The following is a 26608-nucleotide window of genomic DNA, read 5'->3' on the forward strand; positions in this document are numbered from 1 at the left end:
TGGGTGGCTTAGTCTGTTGAGTGTCTGACTTTGACTTAGGTTATGATCTCATGGTTTATGAGGTCGAGCCCTGTGTCAGGCTCTGTGCTGACAGCTCAGAGCCTGGAGCCTGTTTTGGATTCCCTGTCTCCCTCTCTTTTTGCCCCATCCTCCGCTCATGCTGTGTCTCTCTGTGCCTCTCAAAAATGAATAAACATTAAAAAAATGTTTTTAAAAATAAATAAATAAAAGTTTATTTATTTATTTTGAGAGAGAGAGAGCATGAGCAGAAGAGGGGCAGAGGGAGAGGGAGAGAGAGAATCCCAAGCAGTCTCTGCACTGACAGAGCAGAGACTCAAATCCACGAACCACAAGAACATGACCTGAACCTAAGTCAGGAGTTGTATGCTTAACTGACAGAGCTACCCAGGTGCCCCGACACTGGCACATTTTGATGACAGACTGCTTGGCCACTGGAATCTCATGAGTTTCTCTTCACATGAGGTTTGAGGCTTCTTTCCATGTTTTAGATGGCAAACTTACATTTTCTTCTTCCGTGTATACTTGTCATTTGTGACTGATTTCAATGAGACAGGAATTGTGCTCCTGATCCTTGACTATTCATTCTTGTTGTGTGGGCTTGCCACTCTTCAGGGCTCACCTCTTCTACCATCCTTTTATGTAACTTTCTAAGAATGTCTCCCATAATTGTGCATGAATAAGGACGTACTATAGTTGTTTACTGGTTTATATTTCCCACTACACTATGCTTTTTCAGCCCAGCGATCCTGTCTCATTATTGTTTCCTCAGTGCCTAGAACCAGGTCTAATGGTCTAGAAACATGCTAAAATTTAAGACCTATTCATAGCATTAAATGATGATTACATTTTGCTTTTTAAGGCTTGTAAAACAAATTCCTTCAGTTAAAATGGCTTCTCTGTAGTCCCTTTTGTAGCTGTGGCAAATGTGGCATGCTAAGTTTGTTCTCAATAGTTTGTTCATTTGATAGAAATTAATTATATACTGGCTAGTAATATGATCGACAAAACACTCTGAAAAAAACAAATATAATACAAGGCATGGGTCTGACTATTAACTAGTTCACAAAGCACAAATGAGTAACAACATAATCAAGAACGATATAAATGATGTGTTTAAAATAAAGGGTAAAGAGAGAACATGATGTGAGTTAATAGATGGAAGCAGTGGTGTGCTGGTCATTTAACAACCAGCTCTCAATATAAAAGCCTCAATTTGTAGCATTTGCCAATTTCATGGTATAACTACTCCTACCATGGCTAGTTTCAGACTTAGCTTGAGGTCACTAAAGCAAAGTTGGGAAAAGATGTGCATATTAGATCTTGCTAGCCAGTGTGGGCTGGCTCCAAGACACTCTGGAGGGGAGAGATGGTTACAGACAGGAATGGTCTGGGTAGACTTTATGGAGGAGGTAAAAGTTGTAACTAGTCTTGAAGATTGTATAAAAATTAGGTAACTGAAGGAAAATATGTTCCAGGTTTGAAGAACGGTGTAGACAATGCATAGAGGCAGGAAAGAATGTGGAATATTTGGGCAAATATACTCAGCACATAGTAGGTAGCCAATAAATATATTTGTGAATAGTTGAATGGCAGTGAATCAACCATCTGATTGAGAAGAGACTTGAGAGGAAAACTCAGGTGTTACAATATTCTGTGGCAATCCACAGGTGTCTATCCTTCATGATGGTGCTTTTTCTTCTTTCTCCCTCTCCAGAATCTTCATCAGCTTAGCTCTGTGGGCTGAATGAGAAACTACTTTGCCATTTTCTTCTTCTTTTCTTCCTCTTCTTCTTCTTCTTCTTCTTCTTCTTCTTCTTCTTCTTTTTATTATTATTATTATTATTATTATTATTATTATTATTAGAGAGGGGCGGGGCAGACAGAGAGAGAAAGAGAATCCACGCTGTCAGCACAGAGTCTGACACGGGGCTTGACCTCACATTCCTGGGATCATGACCTGAGCTAAAATCAAGAGTCAGACACTCAACCAACTGAGCCACTCAGGTGCCCCTATTTGCTTATTATTTTTAAGTTATTTTAATAACTATACAGATATCTAATAGCAAGGATTAGCAGAGAATTCTAAGAGGACAGAAAATTTTAAATTTTAATTTTCAGGGTGGCAAAATGGCCTAAAAGCCATATATCTGCATAATGGCCTTATCTATGTTAAGCACACATGCCTTCAGACACTGAATTCAATTATAGTATTTTCTATAAATACAGATATAAGCAAGCTAGCCACAGATCAACTGTTTTTTAACTGTTTTCTCGTATATAAATGTAGAATTCTGTGGTTTGTCAGGGGCCAGCAAACTTTTTCTGTAAAGGGCCAGAAACTAAATATTTTCCATTTTGTGGGTCATATGGCCACAGTCACAACTACTCAATTCTGTCCTTGTAGCATGAAAGCAGCCATAGACAATATAAATGAATGATGTGGTTGTGTTCCGGTAAATCCTTAAATACAAATAAGGCAGGAGACAGATTTGGCCTATAATCCATAGTTTGCTGATTTCTTGCCTAGTGGATCAATGTGTCTAGGAAATCTAGAATTCTTTAACTTCAATGGACACTAAAGATCAAAAAATGCCCAAAATTCACAAGGACAATATGATATAAAAATGACTTCATAAAAAGAGTTCAATATATCTTTTCTGGTAAGATGTTTTTCTAAGTGTTCTTCTTCCTTCTTTCTATATGGGTATAGGTAGTTATGATATATTGATATCAAAATTTTGGTGCTTATGCACTTACTTAAAAACTGATTTCAAATAAAACTTGACTGGGGATATTACTTAATTCCTATAATATTAGAGTAGTCACAAAGGCAATAAAAATATGCCTAATAATCTTCCAGGCTAGTGGTCATTTTTAAAAAATGTTTTCTTTATTTTTGAGAGAGAGAGAGACAGAGTATAAGCGGAGAAGGGCAGAGAGAGAGGGAGACACAGAATCCGAAGCAGGCCCCAGCCTCTGAGCTGTCAGCACAGAGCCTGATGTGGGGCTCCAACCCATGCACCATAAGATCATGACCTGAGCCTAAGTGGGAAGCTTAACTGACTGAGGTGCGCAGGCACCCATAGTGGTCACTTTTTTAACTGTTATTATGTCCATACTCCTGGGAAAATTAGTGGGTTAGAAATGGTGATAATATAGCAAAACATCTAATTTTCAGTTTCAGTTTCTTTAAGACAGGAAAAATAGAACTTGTTATATTTAACAAAGAGAAGGAAAGTATTACCTTAATGGCAGGTATAAATCTGTGCCCTTTACTCATTGGCTGTTGTGAGAAAATTACCTGAGAGGGGACCAAAAAAAAAAAAAAAAAAAAAGAGTCCTATATTCATCTGTCACGGTTCAGTGCTTTATTTCCTCCTCTCTTCTTGAAGAATTCCAGAAACAGAAAGCTGACCTTCCTCTATGTACTTTCTCTTCTGCTATCATCACCTGTGATTAAATCTAAAATCTTTATGGATAAGGTATTGCACATGTAATGGAAGAGGGTTATTAAGGGTGCAAAAGGCTCCAGGAGAATTAAATCACATTAAAGAAGATGGGTGAGCCATAGTGCATCATGTCTGGAGAATTAATCATATAATGCTCAGACCAAGGTTGAGATCAAAAACTCTATCTGTTTCTATGTGAGGGTCTGAGGTTGGAAAAGAAGTAACAATAATACCGCCAGAGAGAAAAAATATATATATTGAAGAGAAATGTAGCATATTTGTGTCCTGCCCAGATGGCCTTAGATCCCTTGTGCCAGCCTTGTGTGCCCACCTCTCTGCTTTTACATGCTTTCCTCCTAACCAGAGGACCGTGCAACCTTCAGAAGACTGCCCTTGGGTACTGGAGCCATATAGCCTGTCTGGAATGGACTAGTGCCTGGGACCTTTACAACTGCTACCTCAGGGAAACCTGTAACCAATGACTATTTGATATGGTAATGCAAAAACTTAGTTTTCTTGTGTTAAGGCAGGACAAGTTAGGGTGTGCTTTACACTATCAAAATCTGGCTGAGTCTGGGATTTCAACTGACATTATACTCTCATTTGGCTTTTTTCCCTTTCTTATCCTGCTTTACCCACACCTGTACTGGTTTCTCTTCAATAAAACACTTAAATGAAAACATTTGCATCCAACTCCTTACGTTAGGGTCTTTTTGTGTGAGAATCCGATCTGAGACAACAAAGTACCATAATTTCTTAGTTTTTATATAATAGCTAAAGTCCTACTACATTTAATACCAATAAGCACATAATTTGTGAAAAAGTGTCAACCAACCTGTCAACAAATGCATGGTGAAGAAGAAAAATGGGATCATTGGCAGATCCCTGTACCTGAGACATCGTTCCATTCATATAGATGTGCAAGGCATTGTGCATGCTGCTTTGAGAGGCATCTGCTATCCCAGTAAGTGGACTAGCAAATCCTGTTGGTAAAAAGAAAATTGAAAAGAAAAAATCAGTTGGCCCTGGTAGTTGAAAATCTCAGTGATTATCTCATTTAGTTTACAACTACATTTGAGAGCTTAATTCAAAGTAATAAAATTCATGCTGTAGTAGGATTCTTTACATTTAATAAATCTTGGTGGAATTGAAGGGTATTAATCTGGGGACAGTGGACTGATTAACCAGATGGACTAGGTGGAGCCAGTTGTATGCCCTCCTGATACTTCTGCTTATTATTTCTCCTCTGGATACTGAAGAGTAGTAAGAACTTTTTATAATAATCAGCATGGTCACTTTCACTTAGAGCAGGTCATTCCAGCTTGTTATGTGTCTCCTTGCTTTCCAGTTCTGGAGGTTACTTTTAATTTTGGTTTCTGGTTCCAGAGGAAACATGAAATGTGTGACCTTCTGCATCACAGTATGGGGGACATCATCAGGTCATCCATGTGCTAGATTTTGCAAACTACCCATTTCAAAGTTGATCAAGACTCCATTAAATGGTTCCCTTCATTGCATCAGAAATGCAACAGTGGGAATATAATAAGTGGGAATATAATAAGGATGAGAGATATTATTTTCGGAATATTAACTGTGCTAAATGCTTTTGGCAGCATATATCCGCCAACCTTTATAGCAACTCTGCCAATTACAAATTATTTTCCCCATTGGAAAGAAGAGAAAACTGAGCCTCAGTGAAATTGAATTTTCCTAGGCTACACAGGCACTGGTAGAGTTGGGATTTTAACCTATATCAGTTAAGATATAGATCTTCTAGATCTGAGCTCTTGTTATTTTGTGTTCTCTCTCCTACAGCACCTGGGAAGAGCAAGATATTTTAGAGTCCATGCAGACAAAACATAAAACATAAATAAAACTCAGATTCAGAACCATACAAAGAAGTTAATTTATCAAAGTTAAATTGTAAAATAGCAACCTATTTGGGGCAATATGGCTAAGGGCATATTATTAAATTTCAGAATTTAGAAATATCGAACAAACAGAAACTGTCATATGGTGATGATGATGATGGTGGTGGTGGTGGTGGTGGTGGTGGTGGTAAAGGTAGATATACACAGTGGAGGCACTATGATTTGGGCAGGGGAGTTCTAGCTAATTTTGTGCATCTAGGTTTATTTTCTTGTCAAACTCTTCATTTTTTAAAGTTTATTTATTTTGAGGGAGGGAGGGAGGGGGAGAGAGAGAGAGAGAGAGAGAGAGAGAGAGAGAGAGAGAGAGAAAGAAAACATGAGCAGGGGAAGGACAGAAAGAGAGAGAGAATACCAAGCAGGCTCTGCACTGCCAGCTCAGAGCCCAAGGAGGGACTCAAATTCACGAACCACAAGATCATGACCTGAGTGGAAATCAAGTCAGATGCTTAACTAATGAACCACCCAGGTGCCCAAACCTCTTCATTTTTAAAGGTGCAACCCTTGACTTTCACATTCACTGCTTTTTGCTCTTCCACCACTGTGGCTCACAGTATTTCTGCCCCTCATTTTGTGACTTTTTTCTTTTCTTTTGAGCTTTTTGTACTCATTCTCAGAGACCATCCTGAGCCCTGCACTCACTGGAAGCTTAGCCTAAGAACATACACTTCCATCCCCTCTTGTCTGTGAAACTTTTATGATTATATACATTATGTGTGTGTGTGTGTGTGTGTGTGTGTGTGTGTGTGTGTGTGTGTGTATCCTTTACTATATGCAGGGATTTTTCTAAGAGCTTGACATGACAAATTTCTTATACTCTTCAGAGTGATCCTACAAATTAGGTATCTTTATCATCTCCATTACATAGACTTGAAAAAAAAGGGGCTTAGAGAAGTAAAGTAACTTGTGTACAGTTAAAAAATAAATAAGAGAAATTAAAGTTGGGACACAAGCTTGTTTTATTCTAGAGCTTAGGCTCTTGAATGTGTCTTATGTAGCAATAAATTACATATCATGGAGGACAAACTTCTGTAGATCAATAGTCTTTAAGCTATTATCCTTGAGAAGCACCAAATGAAAGTTTTAAAAACACATTTTATATATGCTCTCACATATTTTTAAGTAGATTCCAGATTATTTTAATCATAATTGTAAATACTTTCAGAGGTTATAACTTCAGAGATATTGCAAATAGCACAAATTTAAAACTAAAAAATTAGTACCACTTTTTAAAAATATATCCATCTTATTCACTATCATCCATGTCAAAAATACCTAAACAAACTCCATTATCACCTGAAAATTTATGAGGTTTTCTTTTTTGACTTCATATCATATTTTTGTTCTACTTTCCCTTAGAAACATACTAAATGTTATATAAGTTATGCTTGATTTAAAGAAAAAACTTTTTTGCAATTAAAATAGGTATACAATTAAAATTGTCTTTAAAAATTTCATGTAAGCATTAATCTAAAATGGGTTAAGTGGCGCCTGGGTGGCTCAGTCAGTTAAGCAGCCGACTTTGGCTCAGGTCATGATCTCGCGGTCTGTGAGTTCGAGCCCCGCGTCAGGCTCTTTGCTGACAGCTCAGAGCCTGGAGCCTGTTTCAGATTCTGTGTCTCCCTCTCTCTGACCCTCCCTCGTTCATGCTCTGTCTCTCTCTGTCTCAAAAATAAATAAACATTAAAAATAAATAAAAATAAATAAAATAAAATGGGTTAATTTATCATTAAACATTTTAGCCATAGCAACCTATCAAAATCACATAAATATATTAAACTGCTTTATAAAATATTAAATATAAAAAAGTAAAATTTTAGTGAAAGTTTATTTCTTAATAATATTGGTGAAAGATCATTAATTAAAAGTTGATTCAGCTATCCATGGATTAATACCCCAAAGGATAAAGCTTAGCATAAATTCTATTCTAAATTTCAGAAACTAAATATAGGTCCTGAGAAAATTTTGTTCTCAAAAATAACTACATGGAAACAAGAGTTTTTAGAGTAACTTCACTTAATTATTTTAACTCTATTTTAGTTATATGCCAAAAATGACACACTGATCCATCATCAAATAATCTGATCCATCAACTGTAACTCAACCAAGAATTCTTTCATGAAAGCAATCTTATAAATTATGAATTTATTTACAAATCACTCAACTTGCAAGACATTTGCTACCTAGTCATTAAAGTCATGCCCTTTAGCAACACTGGCACCAATATTTTGAATTTTCTATCTGTTTGACACCCTGTAAATTTTTACCCCTTCTGATAATGTGTTCTGTTGAGTATGGATTCAGGATGTGTGAGAAAAAGGTTTTTCTTGTGACAAGTAGGAAAAAGGATTGTATATGGGGCAGAGGTAAAGGAGAACCTTCAGGAGCCTTTCCATTTAAGATTGATTTTAGAACAATGTTCTTGGGAGGAGGACCTGGAAATAAATTTGCTTAACACTCTCTGTAACATGTACCCTGTAGAAAGTCTTAGTGAACCTGCAGTAGTGTGTCTATCCCATTTGAATATACTACTATAGAGAAAAGATTGTTAGAATTATGCAAACCCAGCTTTAAATTCTATATTTCTTACCAAAAGTATGACCTTTGTCAAGTTAAATTTTTTTTTGAGACTCAGTTTCTTCATTGGTAAGAGAGGGAATAATTAATGCCTATCTGGATTCTAATGAGGAATAATTCTGTAGCAGGTGTGAAGCTTCTAGTATAGAATCTGGCACAAATGAATGCTTCCTGAGTAGTACCTGTCACTTCTATCAGTTCATTGCATTTGAACAATGGGTGGTCATCATGAGAGGACTGGCCAAGAATATGGGGGTACTCCCCCTGCAGGAAAGTCTCTTTTGCCACAACTCCCCACCATCAGGACCCATCCCAGCACCCGACACCTCTCCCCTTCCTAAACTCCTTTGCTCTACAGAAACCTGACTGCTGCTTGCCTTTATCCAACATTAGAGTGATCTTAGAAAGTAGGATTGAGCCCAGCATCCCCCTACACCGCCATCTTCCTCACAATGAATGGATAAAGAAATTGTGGTTTATATACACAATAGAATACTACTTGGCAATAAGAAAGAATGAAATATAGCCTTTTGTAGCAACATGGATGGAACTGGAAAGAGTTATGCTAAGTGAATTAAGTCATACAGAGAAAGACAGATACCATATGTTTTCACTCTTATGTGGATCCTGAGAAACTTAACAGAAGACCATGGGGGAGGGGAAGGAAAAAAAAGTTAGAGAGGGAGGGAGGCAAACCATAAGAGACTCTTAAAAACAGAATAAACTGAGGGTTGATGGGGAATGGGAGGGAGGGAAGGGTGGGTGATGGGCATTGAGGAGGGCACCTGTTGGAAGGAGCACTGGGTGTTGTATGGAAACCAATTTGACAATAAATTTCACATTAAAAAAAAAAAAAGAAAATAAGATTGCCATTCTAACAGTGTTCTCAGTGAGGCTTGTGTTTCTTTACTTGCTTCTTTGGCTAATTTTCCAGATACTGAATCTGGGAAAGCCTCCAAAGTTATTCAGAAAGGACATCTGAATAAGAAGCATATGGAATTTGTCAGAATATTGTGATACATGCTCAGAAAGAGTTCAAAGATACAGACTGAGCAAATATCTGACCTCCTGTGACAGGTACTCGATTATTAATATAGATCATCTTACTATATTAACTCTTAAATGAACTGTGTACATCTTGTCTCTTGAAATAGACTAGAAATGCCTTATACGTAGGAACCAAATCTTTTGCTTTGATTTTCCACAAAGACAGAGACTCTCACATCTTTGTATTTAAAAGAAAACCAGATATAAAATATGTTTCAATCCTTCACTTATACCATTCTATAGAGATTGGGAATAAGAAACATACATTTCTCTCCATCAAATCTTAAGGGACCATCAGAAAGCTCTACTCTGCTGCTTGTTAAGAGACAAAACAGAGAAAAATGTCATGGATGTGAATACTATGAAATTTTGAATAAATGATTTTCTATTTTACTTCTTCACACAATTCATTATTTTGTCAGTAAATCACCTTGGAAAAATAAGAAAGGATTATACCAATATCAATAGATTCTCTTGCTGAGATTTTAATTCTCTTTTGGAAGAGCAAGTCAAAGAGGAAATTCTAGGCACCAAACAATAACAATTTATACTTGAAGCTTTTGAAATATCTTTTACATAGGTGATCTCATTTGAACCCCAGGGTGACCTGTTATTATAAATAACATCATTGTCCCAATTTACAGATGAGAAATCAAGTTTATAGAAGTTACACGTCTATTAGTTAACACACCTACATTCAAGCTAGTAATTGAGGGAATCGAGGAATCGAATATAGCTCTTCAAACCTGTGGTTTGTTTTTTTTTTTTCCTCTACACTGCGGTTGGGTTGTATCTGTGCTGACTTGATACACCTTGGAAGCCTCTTTTTACTATGGACTACAAAATGAATTTATGAGCTTGCTGTTTCCATCTACTAAGAGCAAGGTGCAGGAGGTGTCACTGTTTCACTCTTGTCCAAGGATCCCCCATGATGGGAAGTCTAATAAGTCAGCAGGGACCTTGTTAGCAGTCACAGATGCCAAAATGGCTCAAAGTTCTTTGTGAAGGGCAGTGACGGTTGCCCAAATTACTCTGTGTTAAGCCTTCAAAACTGCGTGTTGTGTTCCTACGGGAAATTAATAAACACAGTTTCTGGCTGATCATAACAGTACGAAACTTCAGCTTGTCAATCCATGATTTTTCTCTTTCGTTTCCTCCTTGAAAGTACTCTGGAGACTTTTTGTGTTTGTTTGTTTGTTTTTGACTGAAGCCTATCTCTGACCCCTGGAGATTCAGATTTAATTGGTATAGAGTGGGGGCTCAGGCACTTGGAGTTTTACAACACCCAAGTGATTCTAATGCGCAACCAGGGTTGAAATTCGCTGGTTTAGGCTAAATTGCTTTCCATCCTCTAAACTTGAGCTCACAATTTAAAAACTTTACCTGTGAATATATTATTCTCTTCACTTGAAATTTTCTCCTCCTATATCCTGACAGTCCAAAAATGCTTCTGCCTTTGAAATCCTACACCACACACTTCTGACTGAAAATATTTTCATGCTGATAAGTTCTTCAACACGTACGCTTGAAAATGATGTTTAAAAAAGTCTAGCAATTACTATGTGGCAGGCACTGGATGGACGTTTTTACATGTATCTAATTTAATTCTGATGCTTCTTTCTAGGAACCTGGGTTATAGATGTTACACTTTATCATGTCTGGTAGATTTTGATATGTGAGAAAGTACGTAGTTAAATCTTCAGAACAGAGTACCTTTATTTGATTTAATTTCATTTTAAGTGCATCTCAAATCTGTTTTAATATTTCTTAGAGTTTCAGTGATATAATCAGAGAAAAGAAAGCAGAACGATAGAAAAATGTACATCAGGGCATGTGAAGATTGAAGCGACATGACTGTTATGCCCCCCTGGCTATATTTCCCCTAATTACTCTCCTAATATGCAACTTAATTCAGGAGCTATAAAGTGCATAGCCTCACGAGGTTACACACAATGATGTTAGGGGGTAGTAATTGATGGCTGAGTACTTTTAAAAGGCTTGTAATTTAAATTACTTGTAGCAGAAATATAATATTGCAGATCAAAAAAAGATCTTGGCTCTAAGCAAGTCCCTAGATACAATGGAAGCATTAACTTTCAATCCAATTTCAGGTCTCAAATAAAGTACTAGCTCTACAGCCATAAATGTAATTAATTAGCATTTATGTTTATTAGAAAATACTTTTAATTCCTCCAACAACAGTGAATGCAGCAATGTAACATATAATTATTAGATGATAGTTAAGTTCACAAATGCTTGACAATTTCTGTGGTTCTCCAAAATACAGTCCCAGAGCCAGCAGCATCACCTATAAATTTGTCAGAATTGCAAATCCTCTAGCCATACCAGAGAACTATTGAATCAGAAAGTCAGTGGGTTTCACCATTTGTGTCAAAACAAGTCTTTCAGGTAATTCTAATGCACACCAAAGTTTGAGAACCACTGCTCTAATTATTTGCATCGTTTGCACAAAGACAATGGTGGATACTTAGTCATAGTCATCTCCATAAACTCAATAAAGGAGAGCAGGAGAATTATTTCATGTGTCATCACTTTAAATTGTTTGTTACTTTAAATATCAGACTAATTTCTCCTGTTAGGAACCTCAATGTGTGTGTGTGTGTGTGTGTGTGTGTGTGTGTGTGTGTGTGTTTTACGTGTACATGAACATATGTAATCATTTTCTTTACATGCATGTTACACATATGCAGCATATATATAATTCATACCATCCAGTGATTTTTTTCAGCATTTCTCAGATCTTATCTCTACTTTATGAACACATCCATAGAATGATCTTACACATCAATTGTCCATTTATTCATTTAAAATTTGTCTGAAACTTATTTTAAGGTAAAATTTTACAATGGCTTTCTATATTCTAGGTCTATAGCCTATATCCTGGAAAGACTCAGGAATAGTGAACCAGACAGCAGAGCCATTTAGTTCGCTGAATTATACAAACTGAAACAAAGAACTTTATAGACAAGGTGTTATTCAAGCTGTGTTCTTGTCCCTGTTCTTCACTTATGACTGAATTGGTAGTGCTTGGTGTATTTGGCGTATTTTCTTGGGTGTGCTAAAACTTTGTTAGTATATTAATGCTAATGCTAACTATTTTTGAAGCAAAGCTATGGGAACCAACCATCCTAGTCCCTGTTTGCCCCAGGTTGTTCTTGGTTTAGCACTGAAAAGCCTGTGTCATATGTAGGACCAGCTTCATAAGCATTCAGCTGAGTGTTCCCCGTCCAAAGCTGCCTGCACTTGGTTTAATGCTCTGCTGTTGCTATCTTGAAATTCTTAATATTTTTTGAACAAGGTATTCCATATTTACATTTTGCATTGGGCTTTGCAAGTTATATAGCTAATCCTTGTCCTGGATGCGACAAGGACCCCATAATCCTAGGCAAACAGAGATGGTTAGTCACCCTGCTAAAGTTCTATATAACATTCTGTCATGACAGGCTTCATTTGATAGTGCAATTCTATAAAATACAAGTCAAATGATTTAACTGTGTCCTTTATCTTATTAATGCTTTGCTTTTTAATTAGGCAAGATCATTTAATGGTATTTTCGTATGCAAGTTACTAATTCCCTATATATCTATAATTTTCTGTAATGAATATTTTAACATATTTGTGTTATATTTTATAGTTTGCAAAACACTTTCAGGCACATATTCTCATATATCATTCCCAGTAGTCTGCTAGCAAAGATTAATAGACAGATCTTGGAGGTGAAATGGGGCACGGGGGCAGAATACGCTGTTTTGTAGCATTTGTCAATTTTCATGGTGTAAATATTCCGATGATTGTTAGTTTCAAGGTACTGACTTGATGTCTTTGAATAAGAATGGAGAAAAAAAATGCTGTCAGCTCTCATAGCTGGTAAGAGCTCCAACACGTTACTGGATGTTCCTCAAATAAGGGAGATAGAATAGGGGTCACCATACTTATAGTGCAAATGCAGAGGTTGTGGAATCTGTTCACATGTGTTTTGACTGGCTAATGCCAAAACTATCTCTTTAATTTTCTCATTCCAAATCCCGTGTTCTTCCCCTTATACCATTCTGTCTTTCTTATCACTCATATCTATAAATTTGTGTATAATAATTATTGCAACGAATGCACGGGAGCATACATATGCCATGGATGAAAAAAGTTTAACATCAAAGGAAGTTAGTTTTAGGGAAGCAAAACTTAAAAAAGATTCTACTTATATTAAATTAGGGGTAATTTTGAGATGCCTGGTTGGCTTAGTCAGTTAAGCATCTGACTTCGGCTCAGGTCATTATCTCATGGTTGGTGTGTTTGAGTCCTGCATCAGCCCTCTACTGTCAGCACAGAGTCTGCTTCAGATCCTCTGTCTCCCTTTCACTCTGCCCCTCCCCTGTTCGCACTCTCTCACTCTCTTTCAAAAATAAATGAAACGTTAAAAAAAAATAAAACAAAACTAAGGGTATTTTTTTTTTTAATTGAAGGGTAGTTGACACAATGCTATATCAGGTTCAGGTGTTCAACATGGTGATTCCACAGCTCTACATTATGCTATTCGCACAAGTGGAACTACCATCTGTCACCATACAGCACTATTACAGTATTTTTGACTATATTGTCTATGCTGTACCAAGGGTATTTTTAAGATGCCTTTGATTAAAATCATTTGAAAATGTGTTCGAGGTTTTCACGGGTTTGCATTTTCAAACTTCAATTTCAAGGAGAAGCTTGTGCTTGCATAAGATGAAATGTCATCTTCACAATTTAATTATAAATGGAAATATTTGTATATTATTTTTAAAAAATTAATGCTTATTTTTGAGAGAGAGAGAGTGAGCATGAACAGGGGAGAGGCAGAAAGAGAGGGGGAGAGAGAGACAGACAGAATCTGAAGTAGGCTTCAGGCTCTGAGCTGTCAGCACAGAGCCCGACATGGGGCTTGAACTCATGAACTGCAAGATAATGACCTGAGCCAAAGTAGGACGCTCAACTGACTGAGCCACCCAGGTGCTCCTGATTCATATATTTTATTTGTCTCTGTTACTGCTTAGTTACCACTTGGCCACAAAGATTTTTACAATTACAACACTTTCAACTTCTGTGTGGTAGGCACTAGGCTAAGTGTTTCCTTATGTTCTTATGGAACTTAATCCTCTTAGTAACTCTGTAAATAGCATCATTAAGCCAACTTTCAGATGGTGAAACTAAGGCACAATAAGAATCCGTGGTTTATCCAAAATCATTCAACTGATAAGTGGCAGAGCCAGGATTTGGGCTATCTACCAGATTTCAAAGGTCTGCTCCTAATCATTTTGTTATGCGTTTTTAGTTGATATAGAGCTATCAGTTGTACTAAAATATAAAATCTCTGAGATGACCGTACATCTCTTCTAGTTCCAGCAGTACCCTTGTTTCCCTTAATTCTTTTCAATGAAAAAGCTGAGGCATCTGATCCAGCCCAGTTTTCCATAATATTCTCTTTCAGGGTAGAGAAGCTTCTATACTGCTAATTCCTACTCTCCCTCTTTTCTTGGATGAGTACCTTACAAGCTTCCTTCAAATGGTTTACAGTTAGCTGGATCAATCAAATCCCTGCCATAAAACACAGTGAAAGCTGGGATTCTGGTAGTGCCACCAATATATAAGGCCAGATGTTCACCTCCTTAAGCCCAATATTTGTTTCTGTCAAATTGAATTCTCTTAATGAATCTCAGAAGTCTGTAGAAGGGTTTAATTGCATCTCATAGGGGCACTTGTACCCCAATGTTTATAGCAGCACTTTCAACAATAGCCAAATTATGGAAAGAGCCTAAATGTCCATCAACTGATGAATGGATAAAGAAGTTGTGGTTTATATATACAATGGAATACTACGTGGCAATGAGAAAGAATGAAATACGGCCTTTTGAAGCAATATGAATGGAACTGGAGAGTGTGATGCTAAGTGAAATAAGCCATACAGAGAAAGACAGATACCATATGTTTTCACTTTTATGTGGATCCTGAGAAATTTAACAGAAGACCATGGGGGAGGGGAAGGGGAAAAAAAGTTAGGGAGGCAAACCATAAGAGACTCTTAAAAACTGAGAATAGGGGCGCCTGGGTGGCTCAGTCGGTTAAGCGTCTGACTTCAGCTCAGGTCACGATCTCGCAGTCCGTGAGTTCGAGCCCCGCGTTGGGCTCTGGGCTGATGGCTCAGAGCCTGGAGCCTGCTTCCGATTCTGTGTCTCCCTCTCTCTCTGCCCCTCCCCCGTTCATGCTCTGTCTCTCTCTGTCTCAAAAATAAATAAATGTTAAAAAAAAAAACCTGAGAATAAACTGAGGGTTGATGGGGGGGTGGTGGTGGGAGGGAGAGGAAGGTGGGTGATGGGCATTGAGGAGGGCACCTGCTGGGATAAGCACTGGGTGTTGTACGGAAACCAATTTGACCATAAATTTCATATAGAAGGGTTTAACTGCATCTCAAAGGTTGATTTTTAAAAGTCATTTTAAATAGAAACTATCATCATGTTGTTACACTTTGGATGCCAACTCAGTTTAGGACTAATACTTGTCTGAAACAACTTTTGTCTACTGGAAACCTAAAATACTAGTCTACTCCATTATTTAGAATTTAGTTTGTATGTAGAGCTAGAAAATGAAACTGTGCATTAGCATGCAAGTCAGGGACTTTATTATTTAATGAAATTTTCCCATCACAGAGACTGTTGTAAGTAATTTACAAATGTTAACTCATGTCATCCTTGTAACAACACACGAGGAAGGTGTTGTGATTATCTTCACTTTTTAAATGAGGAACGTCAAGTAAAGACATGTTAAACTTACCAAAAATCATCTGGCTATTAAGTGATAGTATCAGGGTTTTAACCCAAGTAGTCTATTAATCACTACTCTCTGCTTCCTCTAAAACTTGGTCTCTCTTTTTGAAAGACTTGGGGACATGACCTCCCCTGTTGATGATCCAATTTTGCTACCTATTATCTGTGTGACCTTGTCAAATTATTCTGAATCTCAGTTCCCTTATCTCAAAATAAATGTAATAATAAAGATGGTATAAAGCTTTTGAGAGGAGTAATTAAGATAATGGATGTGAAAAGATTTTAGGAACCGAAAGAGTAGAGCTATTGATATAAGCAGTTGTTATTAATTACAGGACTCTGAATTTCTAAGGTTATTATGTTAGGATATTGGAAAGAATTTGTAATTTTCCCCTTTTTATTCTTTCCACTTTATCTTACCTACCCCAACTCATCTTGAGAATATCAGATCATCAAAGTTTCTCTAAAAATAAGCACTTGGTTAGGTCCCTCTATTTAATAACACACTTCTCTCTTTTTAATCATTTACTTTCTTTGGATTATAATTACTTATTCATGGTCCAGTTCTTAGCTACACTGTAAGTGCCAAGACTGAAGGATCTGCATCATATTCACTAGTTATTGCTAGTGTATTGCGAAGTACCTGCACGTGGCAGATGCTTTATAAATACTTGTTGAATAAATAAACATAGGATATTTATTTCTCCTCTTAAAACATGCTACCCAGTTGCTATCATAATTTTAAAATAAGTTATGCTAAAAAGTAAACTCAGTTAAGCTACAAATTTTGTGAAACATGCCCATAATGTTCCTAGGCTTATTGTTGAGTGAGAGGGATCATGGCTCTGAATCTGGCTCTTATGTATTTATTGAATAGGCCATCCTCTCAGTATTCTCCCAATAGAGTAATTAATTGTAGGTAGGCCCAAGCAGCTTGTATGAAAAATAGTTATGTTGTTGCTCCTCATTGGAGGAAATAATAGATGTTAGGAAAGAAAAGATAGGTGATTCTTCATTCAAACCAAACATGTTAATAGAAATAATTATTCACATAAATCATAGGATACATTTTGGGAGATGCCATTGAGAAAAAAGAATATATAATGGCTAGGGAAAACAGAATTTCATGGATTTTTCTACCTGGTACAAAATGGGATAAAGTGGGAAAATATCATAGGAAAGTGGAGTGGGAAGAAGAAAGCAATGGCAAGTGAGAAAAGGTAAATTAAGAATCGAGCCTTCAATGTGAGACATCCTAGCGCAAAACTAAAACCCTCAGCAATTAGTAAATCCTAGAGAGGAAAAAAAGGGAAAGTCTCAAACAGAAAAAACCAACATATATCTATTCAGTGTGTTCAAAAAAACCATTTATTTGAACTCCTGTATGCACAACAAACCTCATATTTAGGTGTGGCCCTGAAAATGAATTGTGGCTAATGAAATATGAGCAGAAAGTAGGTAGACCACTTTCAGGTTTGACCTATATATTTTTCCTATAGGACTCTCCAAGCACCTGCTTCTCTTGTCTCCCAGGAGTATGCAGAAGAGCCATCAGAGAGTTGAGGGATAGTGGAATCACTAAAATAGCCACATAAAAGGCCACTCACCAACTATTAACATCGAAACTGGACTTGGTGTGAGCAAGTGATCAATTTTTATCAGGTTAGACAACTAACACTGGGGGCTTCTTTGTTACAGTTCTTATATCTTCATGAGTGTGGGCTACTATAACAAAGTATTGTAGGCTGGGTGGCTTATAAACCAAAGAAATTTATTTCTTAGGGTTCTAGAGGTTGTAAATTTGAGATAAGGGTGCCTGTATGGTCAAGTTCTGGTGAAGGCCCTCTTCCAGTTTGCAAATTACTGGCTTCTGGTTGTGTCCTCACATGGCAGAGATCAGAGAGGGGAAGTAAGCTCTGTTGTGACTCTTATAAGGACACTAATCCTATTCATGAGGGCTCCATTCTCATGACCTCATCTAATCCTCATTAAATCCCAGAGGCCCACCTTCTAATGCATTGCTAAGTGGTAGGGTTTCAACACATGAATTTGGAGGGGGCACAGTCAATACATATATTCTAGCATGTTACTCTAATTTCCTAAATTATATCATAAATTCTCTAAACTTAATAACTTGAAAGGTCTGGAGTAAAAGAATATTTTGGCACTTCACTTACCACTACAGAAATACTGTTATCTTACATGAAACACAGGAGACAGAACACTGTAGGGGAAGTACAGTAAAACCTTGGATTGTGAGCAACTTGTTCTGTGAGGGTTCCACAAGACGAGCAAACATTTCTAATAAATTTTAACTTGATAAACAAACAATGCCTTGCATTACAAGTAGTATGTGACACTGAATGTCACATGACCACAACTGAACCATTGGTTCTCTCTCTGTCTCTTGCTGTCGGATTGTGAGTGATCGTCTCCCATGTTTGGATGTTCAGTCTCAGGCCATGGTGTTTGGCAGAAATCCATGATTTTTCAGAATGTTGGAAGGTGCCCACAACTGGCACTAGTGTATTTTTTTTTATCACTTCAAAACATCTATGGACAGTCCTTTGCTTTTCCATACAAGAATAAGCTTAGGAATGCTTTGCTTCATTCTAGGTCAGGCTGCCTGCAGATATAGACTCATTCCTCTGCAGCCTTATTGCCAGTTACATTAAATACAGTATATGACAAGAGTTTATTAATACTGTGCTGTAGTCAACATCATGCAAGCATATAAAATGGCCCCCATGCAGAAAAAGGTTGAAAAGAAAGGCAGTAAGAAGAAGGAGATGATTACGGTGGAAGTTAAGAAGGAAATCATTGAGAAGTACAAAAGAGGTATATGAATTGCCAAAATTGCAAGATTATATAAGAAGTCTATCTTGACCATTTGCACAGTATTAAAGAAGAAAGAAGAAATAAGGGGCAGATTTGTTGTGGAATGAATCATCTGAGCTTCTGTTATTTCTTACGGGGAAATCTGCTTTGATATGTAAGTACTTTTGATTAAAGCATGTTTTCGGAATGAATTATGCTCGCAAAGCAAGGTTTTACTGTACTTGATGTTAATTTTACAACAAACACTAGGAAAGTATTTCAGCAAACACTAGGGAAAGGGATTGTAACAGAAATTGCTATTTTTTTCTCCAGCACAAGTTCTCTTCTTTTTCCTAATAATAAATATCCTAAATGTAGTGGGACACATGGCCACTAGCTGGAGATTACATTTTTGAGTTACCCTTTAGAGCTAAGTGTGGCCATGTTTGTTTGACCATAGGGATAAAACAGAATGGATGAGAGACACTTCTAACTTACGCCTTTAATGGGAAATGGACAAGCACTCCTCTACCCACTTTGTGCTCTTCCTGCCAATGAAGTGAAGATATTAGAACGAAGATTTAGAGACAGACGTTGGGAGTTGAGCATGGTAGAACTGTACTACCAGTACTGGATTATCCACCTCTGTTGTTTCATGAGAACAAAATAAACATCTTTCTTTTTTAAGGCACCTTATTTGGGTTTTCTTTCTCACAATATTTTAAAGTGAGTCCTAATAAATAGAAGGAGAAATAAGCAATATCTTATAGATATTAGCAATTAGCAATATCTTATAGAACTAATGATCTGTGCAATCTTGGAAGGAGTCCTTAGAACCATAGTTACTTTTGGTGTATATATAAGTGATGCTTCTTATCCTTATTAATTCCCATATTTCAAATATCTCTGCCTATAAAATAAATCCTTTTCATCAGTATATACTCATCTACTTATTTAAGCACTGAAGTTATAATTTCAAGTGCACAAGCTTTCAAAGCTTCTATTGATAAGTCACCTACTGTGAGGTCAATGTCACATGATTCTGAATTTGCTATAGAATGAAAATGAAAAATAAGTATAGTTTGGGTTAAAATTATTGATAAAGATATAATAGAATTCTAAAACTATGCATAAATCTTAAAGAAATAAATCTTTATAAAATCTTTAAAAACATTTTCTTCATTGTAGTATAACAGAGGCTTCCCACATTTAACAAACATTATCTTATTTGACACTCATATGAACATTCACAGACAGACAGTGAGAAATATTCTATTTGATAGATGAAAAATATAGTGTGAATTTAAATGGTTTACCCAGGATCTCATGCCTTGAGTTCAAGTGATGTCTCTTCAAGGATATTAGTATAATTACCAAATTTCTAAACATTTCCCACTGAGATTATGAGCTCAGAAATCATACTGATTTTGAATTCCAGCTCTGCCATTTATGATCTATGTTGCTATAAGCAAATGACCTTTCCTTTCTGACATACTTTTTTCTCATCTATAGAATGGGGATAATAAATAAAACTTACCTCTTAGGACAAAGTTCATAAAAGGTAGAAAAATTGTTTACTAAAGTACCTAACATTTAGTAACCTCTAAATAAATGTTAACTATTAGTTTTTTCTTAATTTTAATTTTTAAGAGAGGATATATTTATAGCATAATAAAAATGTACAACCCTAGGGAGTACAATTTATATTATATTTTATAATTTTATCCTCTAGAGCACAATACAATAAAAATTGGATGGTGTCACCAGAGTTGTATGAACAGTAACCTTAATGAATTTTTTTAGATCTTGATAGTTTTTATTTCACACTTACTTGGCACTGTAAACAAGCTTCTATTTCACATGTTTTTCCTTGGATCCAGCTAAAACTCTACTATAAGTTTCTACTGAAATCTATAACTAAAACAATAAATAATCACTTTGTTTTTTTTTCTTTATTTTTAATTTTTTATTTAAATTCCAGTTAGTCAACATACAGTGTAATATTAGCTTCAGGTGTACAATTTAGTGATTCAACACTTCCATACAACACTGGGTGCTCATCACAACAAATGTGCTCCTTAATTCCCATCATCTCTTCTACCCATCCCCCCAAACACCTGCCCTCATATAACTATCAGTTTGTTCTCTATATTTAAGAGTCTGTTTTCTTGGTCTGCCTCTCTCTCTCTCCATCCCCACCATGCTCACTTTTTGTTTCTTAAATTCCACATATGAGTGAGATCATATGGTATTTGTCTTTCTCTGACTGACTTACTTTGCTTAGCATAACACTCTCTAGCTCCATTCATGTCATTGCAAATGGCAAGATTTTATTCTTTTTTATGGCTGAGTAATATGTATGTATATGTAATACATGTATACATGCATTATATGTATATATATATGTATATGTATATATGTATATGTATATATGTATATGTATATATGTATATGTATATATGTATATGTATATATGTATATATATGTATGTGTAATATGTGTATATATGTATATTCCACTATATATATATATAATATGTGTATATATATATATTTATACACACCCCATCTTTATTCATTTATTAGGTGATGGATGCTTGGGCTGTTTCCATAGTTTGGCTATTGTAGATGATGCTGCTATTGGGGTGAATGTATCCCTTTGAATTAGTATTTTTGTATTCTTTGGGTAAATACCTAATAGTGTAATTTTTGAACTGTAGGGTATTTCTATTTTTAACTTTCTGAGAAACCTCTATGCTGTTTTCTATAGTGGCTGCACAAGTTTGAATTCCCACCAACATTGCAAGATGGTTCCCCTTCCCCTCACCAACACGTTTTTTCTTGTGTTGATTTTGGCCATTCTGACAGGTGTGAGGTAATATCTTGTTGTAGTTTTCATTTGTATTTCTTTGATGATTCTTGATGTTGAGCATCTTTTTCATGTCTGTTGGTCATCTGGATGTCTTCTTTGGAAAAATGTATGTTCATGTCTTCTGCCTATTTTTAATTGGATTATTTATTTTTGGGTTTTGACTCTTATAAACTATATATTTTGGATACTAACCAATATTTTTCAGATATACCATTTGCAAATATGTTCACCCATTCCAGAGGCTGCCTTTTAGTGTTACTGATTGTTTCCTTCGCTGTGCAAAAGCTTGCTATTTTAATGAAATCCAATAGTTTATTATTGCTTTTGTTTCCCTTGCCTCAGGAGACATCTAGTTAAGAGGTTGCTATGGTCAATGTCAAAGAGGTTATTGCCTGTATTCTTTTGATGGTTTTCTGTCTCACATTTAGGTCTTGCATCTATTTTGAATTTGTTTTTGTGTATGGTATGAGAGAGTGGTCCAGTTTCATTCTTTTGCATGTTGCTATACAGTTTTCCCAACACCATTTGTTGAAGAGACTGTTTTTACCATTGGATATTCTTTCCTGCTTTGTTGAAGATTACTTGACCATACAGTTGTGCGTCCATTTACGGGATTTCTATCCTGTTCCAATGATCTATGTATCTATTTCTATGCCAGTACCAAAATATCTAGATTACGACAATTTTGTAAATAACTTGAAGTCTGGAATTTTGATGCCTCCAACTTTGCTTTTCTTTTTCTAGGTTGTTTTGGCTGTTCGGGATCTTTTGTGGTTTTATACAAATTTGCAATTGTTTATTGTAGTTCTGTGAAAAATGCTGCTGGTATTTTGATAAGGATTACATTAAATGTGTAGATTGCTTTGGGAAGTATAGACTTTTTTTTAATGTTTTATTTATTTTTATTTTATTTATTTTTTTACTTTACATCCAAGTTAGTTAGCATTAGTGCAACAATGATTTCAGGGATAGATTCCTTAATGTCCCTTACCCATTTAGCCCATACCCCCTCCCACAACCCCCTCCCAAACCCTCTGTTTGTTCTCCATATTTTAGAGTCTCTTATGTTTCATCTCCCTCCCTGTTTTTGTATTATTTTTGCTTCCCTTCCCTAATGTTCATCTGTTTTGTATCTTACAGTCCTCGTATGAGTGAAGTCATATATTTGTCTTTCTCTGACTAATTTTGCTTAGCATAATACCCTCTAGTTCTATCCACGTAGTTGCAAATGGCAAGATTTCATTCTTTTTGATTGCCAAGTATACTCCATTGTATGTATGTATATATATATATATATATATATATATATATATATATATATATCACATCTTTATCCATTCATCCATCGATGGACATTTGGACTCTTTCCATACTTTGGCTATTGTTGATAATGCTGCTATAAACATGGGGTGCATGTGTTCCTTTGAAACAGCATACCTGTACCCCTGGAATAAATACCTAGTAGTGCACTTTCTGGGTTGTAAGGTAGTTCTATTTTTAATTTTTTAAGGAACTTCCATACTGTTTTCCAGAGTGGCTGCACCAATTTGCATTCTCACCAGCAGTGCAAAAGGGGTCCTCTTTCTCCACATCCTTGCCAACATCTGTTGTTGCCTGAGTTGTTAATTTAGCCATTCTGACAGGTGTGAGGTGGTATCTCATTATGATTTTGATTTGTATTTCCTGGATGATGAGTGATGTTGAGCATTTTTTCATGGTTCGATTGGCCATCTGGATGTCTTCTTTGGAAAAGTGTCTATTCATGCCTTTTGCCCATTTCTTCACTGGATTATTTATTTTTTGGGTGTTGAGTTTGATAAGTTCTTTATAGATTTTGGATACTAACACTTTATCTGATACATCGTTTGCAAATATCTTTTGCCATTCCATCAGTTTTCTTTTAGTTTTGCTGATTGTTTCCTTTGCTCTGCAGCAGCTTTTTATTTTAATGAGGTACCAATAGTTCATTTTTGCTTTTGTATCCCTTGCCTCCAGAGATGTGTTGAGTAAGCAGTTTCTGTAGCCAAGGTCAAAGAGGTTTTGCTTGCTTTCTCCTTGAGGATTTTGATGACTTCCTGTATTACATTTAGGTCTTTCATCCATTTTGAGTTTATTTTTGTGTATGGTGTAAGAAAGTGGTCCAGGTTCATTTTTCTGCATGTCACTGTCCAGTTTTCCCAGCACCATTTGCTGAAGAGACTGTCTTTATTCCATTGGATATTCTTTCCTGCTTTGTCAAAGATTAGTTGGCCATATGTTTGTGGGTCCATTTCTGGGTTGTCTATTCTCTTCCATTGATCTGAGTGTCTATTTTTGTGCTAGTACCATACTGTCTTGATGATTACGGCTTTGTAATACAGCTTGAAGTCTGGGGGAGGAATAGACTTTTTAACAATATTTGTTCTTCCAACCTATGAATGTGGAATGTCTTCCCATTTCTTTTGTGTTGTCCTGAAATTTCTCTCATCAGTGCTTAATAGTTTTCAGACCATAGGTCTTTTGCTTCTTTGATTAGGTTTATTCCTAGGTATCTTATGGTTTTTTGGTCCAATTGTAAATGGGATTGATTCTTTAATTTGTCTTTCTTTTGTTTTTGTTTATTTTGAGAGAGAGAGAGAGAAAGAATGAGAGAGAGAGAGAGAATGAGTGGGGGGAAGGGCAGAGAGAGGGGGAAACAGAAGATCCAAAGAGGGCTCTGTGCTGACAGCAGAGAGCCCAATGTGGGGCTCTAGCTCAGGAGCCTTGAGATCATTACCTGAGCAGAAGTCAGAGGCTTAACCAACTGAGCCATTCGGGCACCCCTTAATTTCTCTTTCTGAAGCTTCATTATTGGTGTATAGAACTGCAACAGGGGTGCCTGGATGGATCAGTTGGTTAAGCTTCTGACTTGGACTCAGGTCATGGTCTCACAGTTTGTGAGTTTGAGCCCTGCATCGGGCTCTATGCTGACAGCTCAGAGCCTAGAGTCTGCTTGGGATCCCGTGTCTCCCTCTCTGCCCCTCCCCCACTCACAGTCTGTCTCTGTCTCTCTCAAAAATAAACAAACATTAAGACGATTAGAAAAAAAAGAAATGCAACAGATTTCTGTATGTTGATTTTGTATCCTGTGGCTTTACTGAATTTGTGTATCAATTCTAGCAGGTTTTTGGTGGAGTCTTTAGGGTTTTATGTATAGAGTATCATGTCATCTGCAAACGGTGAAAGTTTTACTACTTCCTTGTCGATTTGTATGCCTTTTGTGTCTTTTTGTTGTCTGATGTGTGGTTGTGACTAGGACTTTCAGTACTGTGTTGAACAGAAGTGGTGAGAGAGGACATCCCTGTCTTGTTCCCGACCATAGATGAAAAACTCTCAGTTTGTTCCCAGTGAGGATGATATTAGCTGTGGGTTTTTCATAGATGGCCTTTATTATATTGAGGTGTGTTCCCTATAAACCTATTTTGTTGAGAGTTTTTATGAATGGATGTTGTACTTTGTCACATGCTTTTTTCTGTATCTATTCAAATGGTCATATGATTCTTATTCTTTCTTTTTTTAATCTGGTGTATAGGTTTGATTGATTTGTGAATATTGAATCACACTTGCATCCCCACAATTATTCCCACTTGATCGTGGTGAATGATTCTTTTAATGTCCTGTTGGATTCAGTTTGCTAGTATTTTATTGAGAATTTTTTTCATCCATGCCCATCAAGAATAGCCTGTAGTTTTCTTTCTTAGTGGATTCTTCATCTGGTTTTGATATCAGGATAATGCTGGTCTCATAGAATGAATTTTGGAAGTTTTCCCTCCTATTGTATTTTTTTGAATAGTTTGAGTATAAATAATCACTGTGATCCTCTTAAACTTAATAACAAAGAAGAAAAATATAATTATTCATAGTCTCTGGCATGAAATTGACTGGCTTGAAAAAGATAGAGACTAGAGTTAACCCTTGTTATTTGTAGATGTAACATTTTAATTTTAGATCAGGTTTTTCCAGATAAGTGTTTGAAATTTATAAACCAAAAGATTTTAAAACAGTATTTGTAGAAATAAAAGACACAAGATGATAGGAATGAATGCATTCTATGGTCAAATATGTTGGAAATTTTTCTAGTTAAACAAATCAAAAAAGCTTTCTATATTGTAGAATTTCTCAGATTTCTTATTCTAAGATGTGTTAAAAAGGGTATGTACCATCTATATTTCCTAAATAATTTAGTCTAATGATCAACTTTTTATTCTACTCTGTACAGATTTCTTTAAAGGAAAAATTGATTGCTTATTTCATAGATTGTTTAGACTACTTATATAAAATTCCCAAAACTTATGACATGTAACAATTTACATTTTTCTTCAGACCAGGAATTTGACAAATGGAAGATTTAAAAATAGGAGCAAGACTCTTTCTTAACCAGTGACCTAGGGTAGTCATTTACTTGGTCGTTGCCTCATAAAATATTTCTGTTCTTACTTTACTAAAACATAAACAGTAGCTAATATGAATTTATATGGAAATTCATTCCTTCATAAAATATGATTATAAAATAAAAAGCAAATGTTAACGATGTTTGTATAAATGAAAACAAGGCAAAGATTTCTAATAAGGGTGGTTCTTAAGATTAATAAAGATGTTTTAGAGATGCAATAGTTCTTGGCCTACTAGAACTATGATGTATATTTAAGGAAATTTCTGTGAACAATCCATAGGTTCAGGTGAATTGTATACTAGTTATTGGGTAATTACTTTATTCTCTTGGGCAATAATTCTATTTATCTCAAGCTGGCAGGAAAGAAATGATAATAGCTATTTGCTGAATGCAACATTTAGAATAAAATTTATATTATGCTTGCCCTAAGGCTGTTTCCCATGTATCAATAACTATAATATTATCTTGGATGGTGCTACAAATTTTGGTTCTTGATTTATGAATAAAGCCAATGTGCAAAAGTATTGTCAAATGCTTGACCAAACAAAGACCGTTAATAGTAGGGTCTTTTACCTCATCCATCTACTTAAAAGTAAACATTTTTGTTTGTATCTTGGTTTTGTTTGTTTAAAAATTAAAGTTATAATTATTTTTTTTATTTTTTTAAGTTCT

At 36.0% G+C, this 26608-nt stretch overlaps 1 protein-coding gene and 1 long non-coding RNA gene across 3 annotated transcripts in view; one reads left to right on the plus strand and one right to left on the minus strand.

The window, feature by feature from the left end:
• The window catches only part of TYR (tyrosinase), a 111686-nt gene that overhangs the window by 60373 nt on the left and 24705 nt on the right, over nt 1-26608 (minus strand). For both annotated transcript variants that reach the window (XM_042905442.1, XM_042905443.1), the window contains exon 3: nt 4306-4453. In XM_042905442.1, the coding sequence (XP_042761376.1) occupies nt 4306-4453 (148 nt within the window). The remainder of the gene's footprint in view (nt 1-4305; nt 4454-26608) is intronic.
• LOC122200033 lies at nt 1984-19249 on the plus strand. The gene is made up of 3 exons (XR_006193701.1): nt 1984-2025; nt 17337-17499; nt 19115-19249. It is a non-coding gene; the product is annotated as an uncharacterized LOC122200033 (long non-coding RNA).

The sequence above is a fragment of the Panthera leo genome, chromosome D1, assembly GCF_018350215.1.
Source record: "Panthera leo isolate Ple1 chromosome D1, P.leo_Ple1_pat1.1, whole genome shotgun sequence".
Lineage (NCBI taxonomy): Eukaryota > Metazoa > Chordata > Mammalia > Carnivora > Felidae > Panthera > Panthera leo.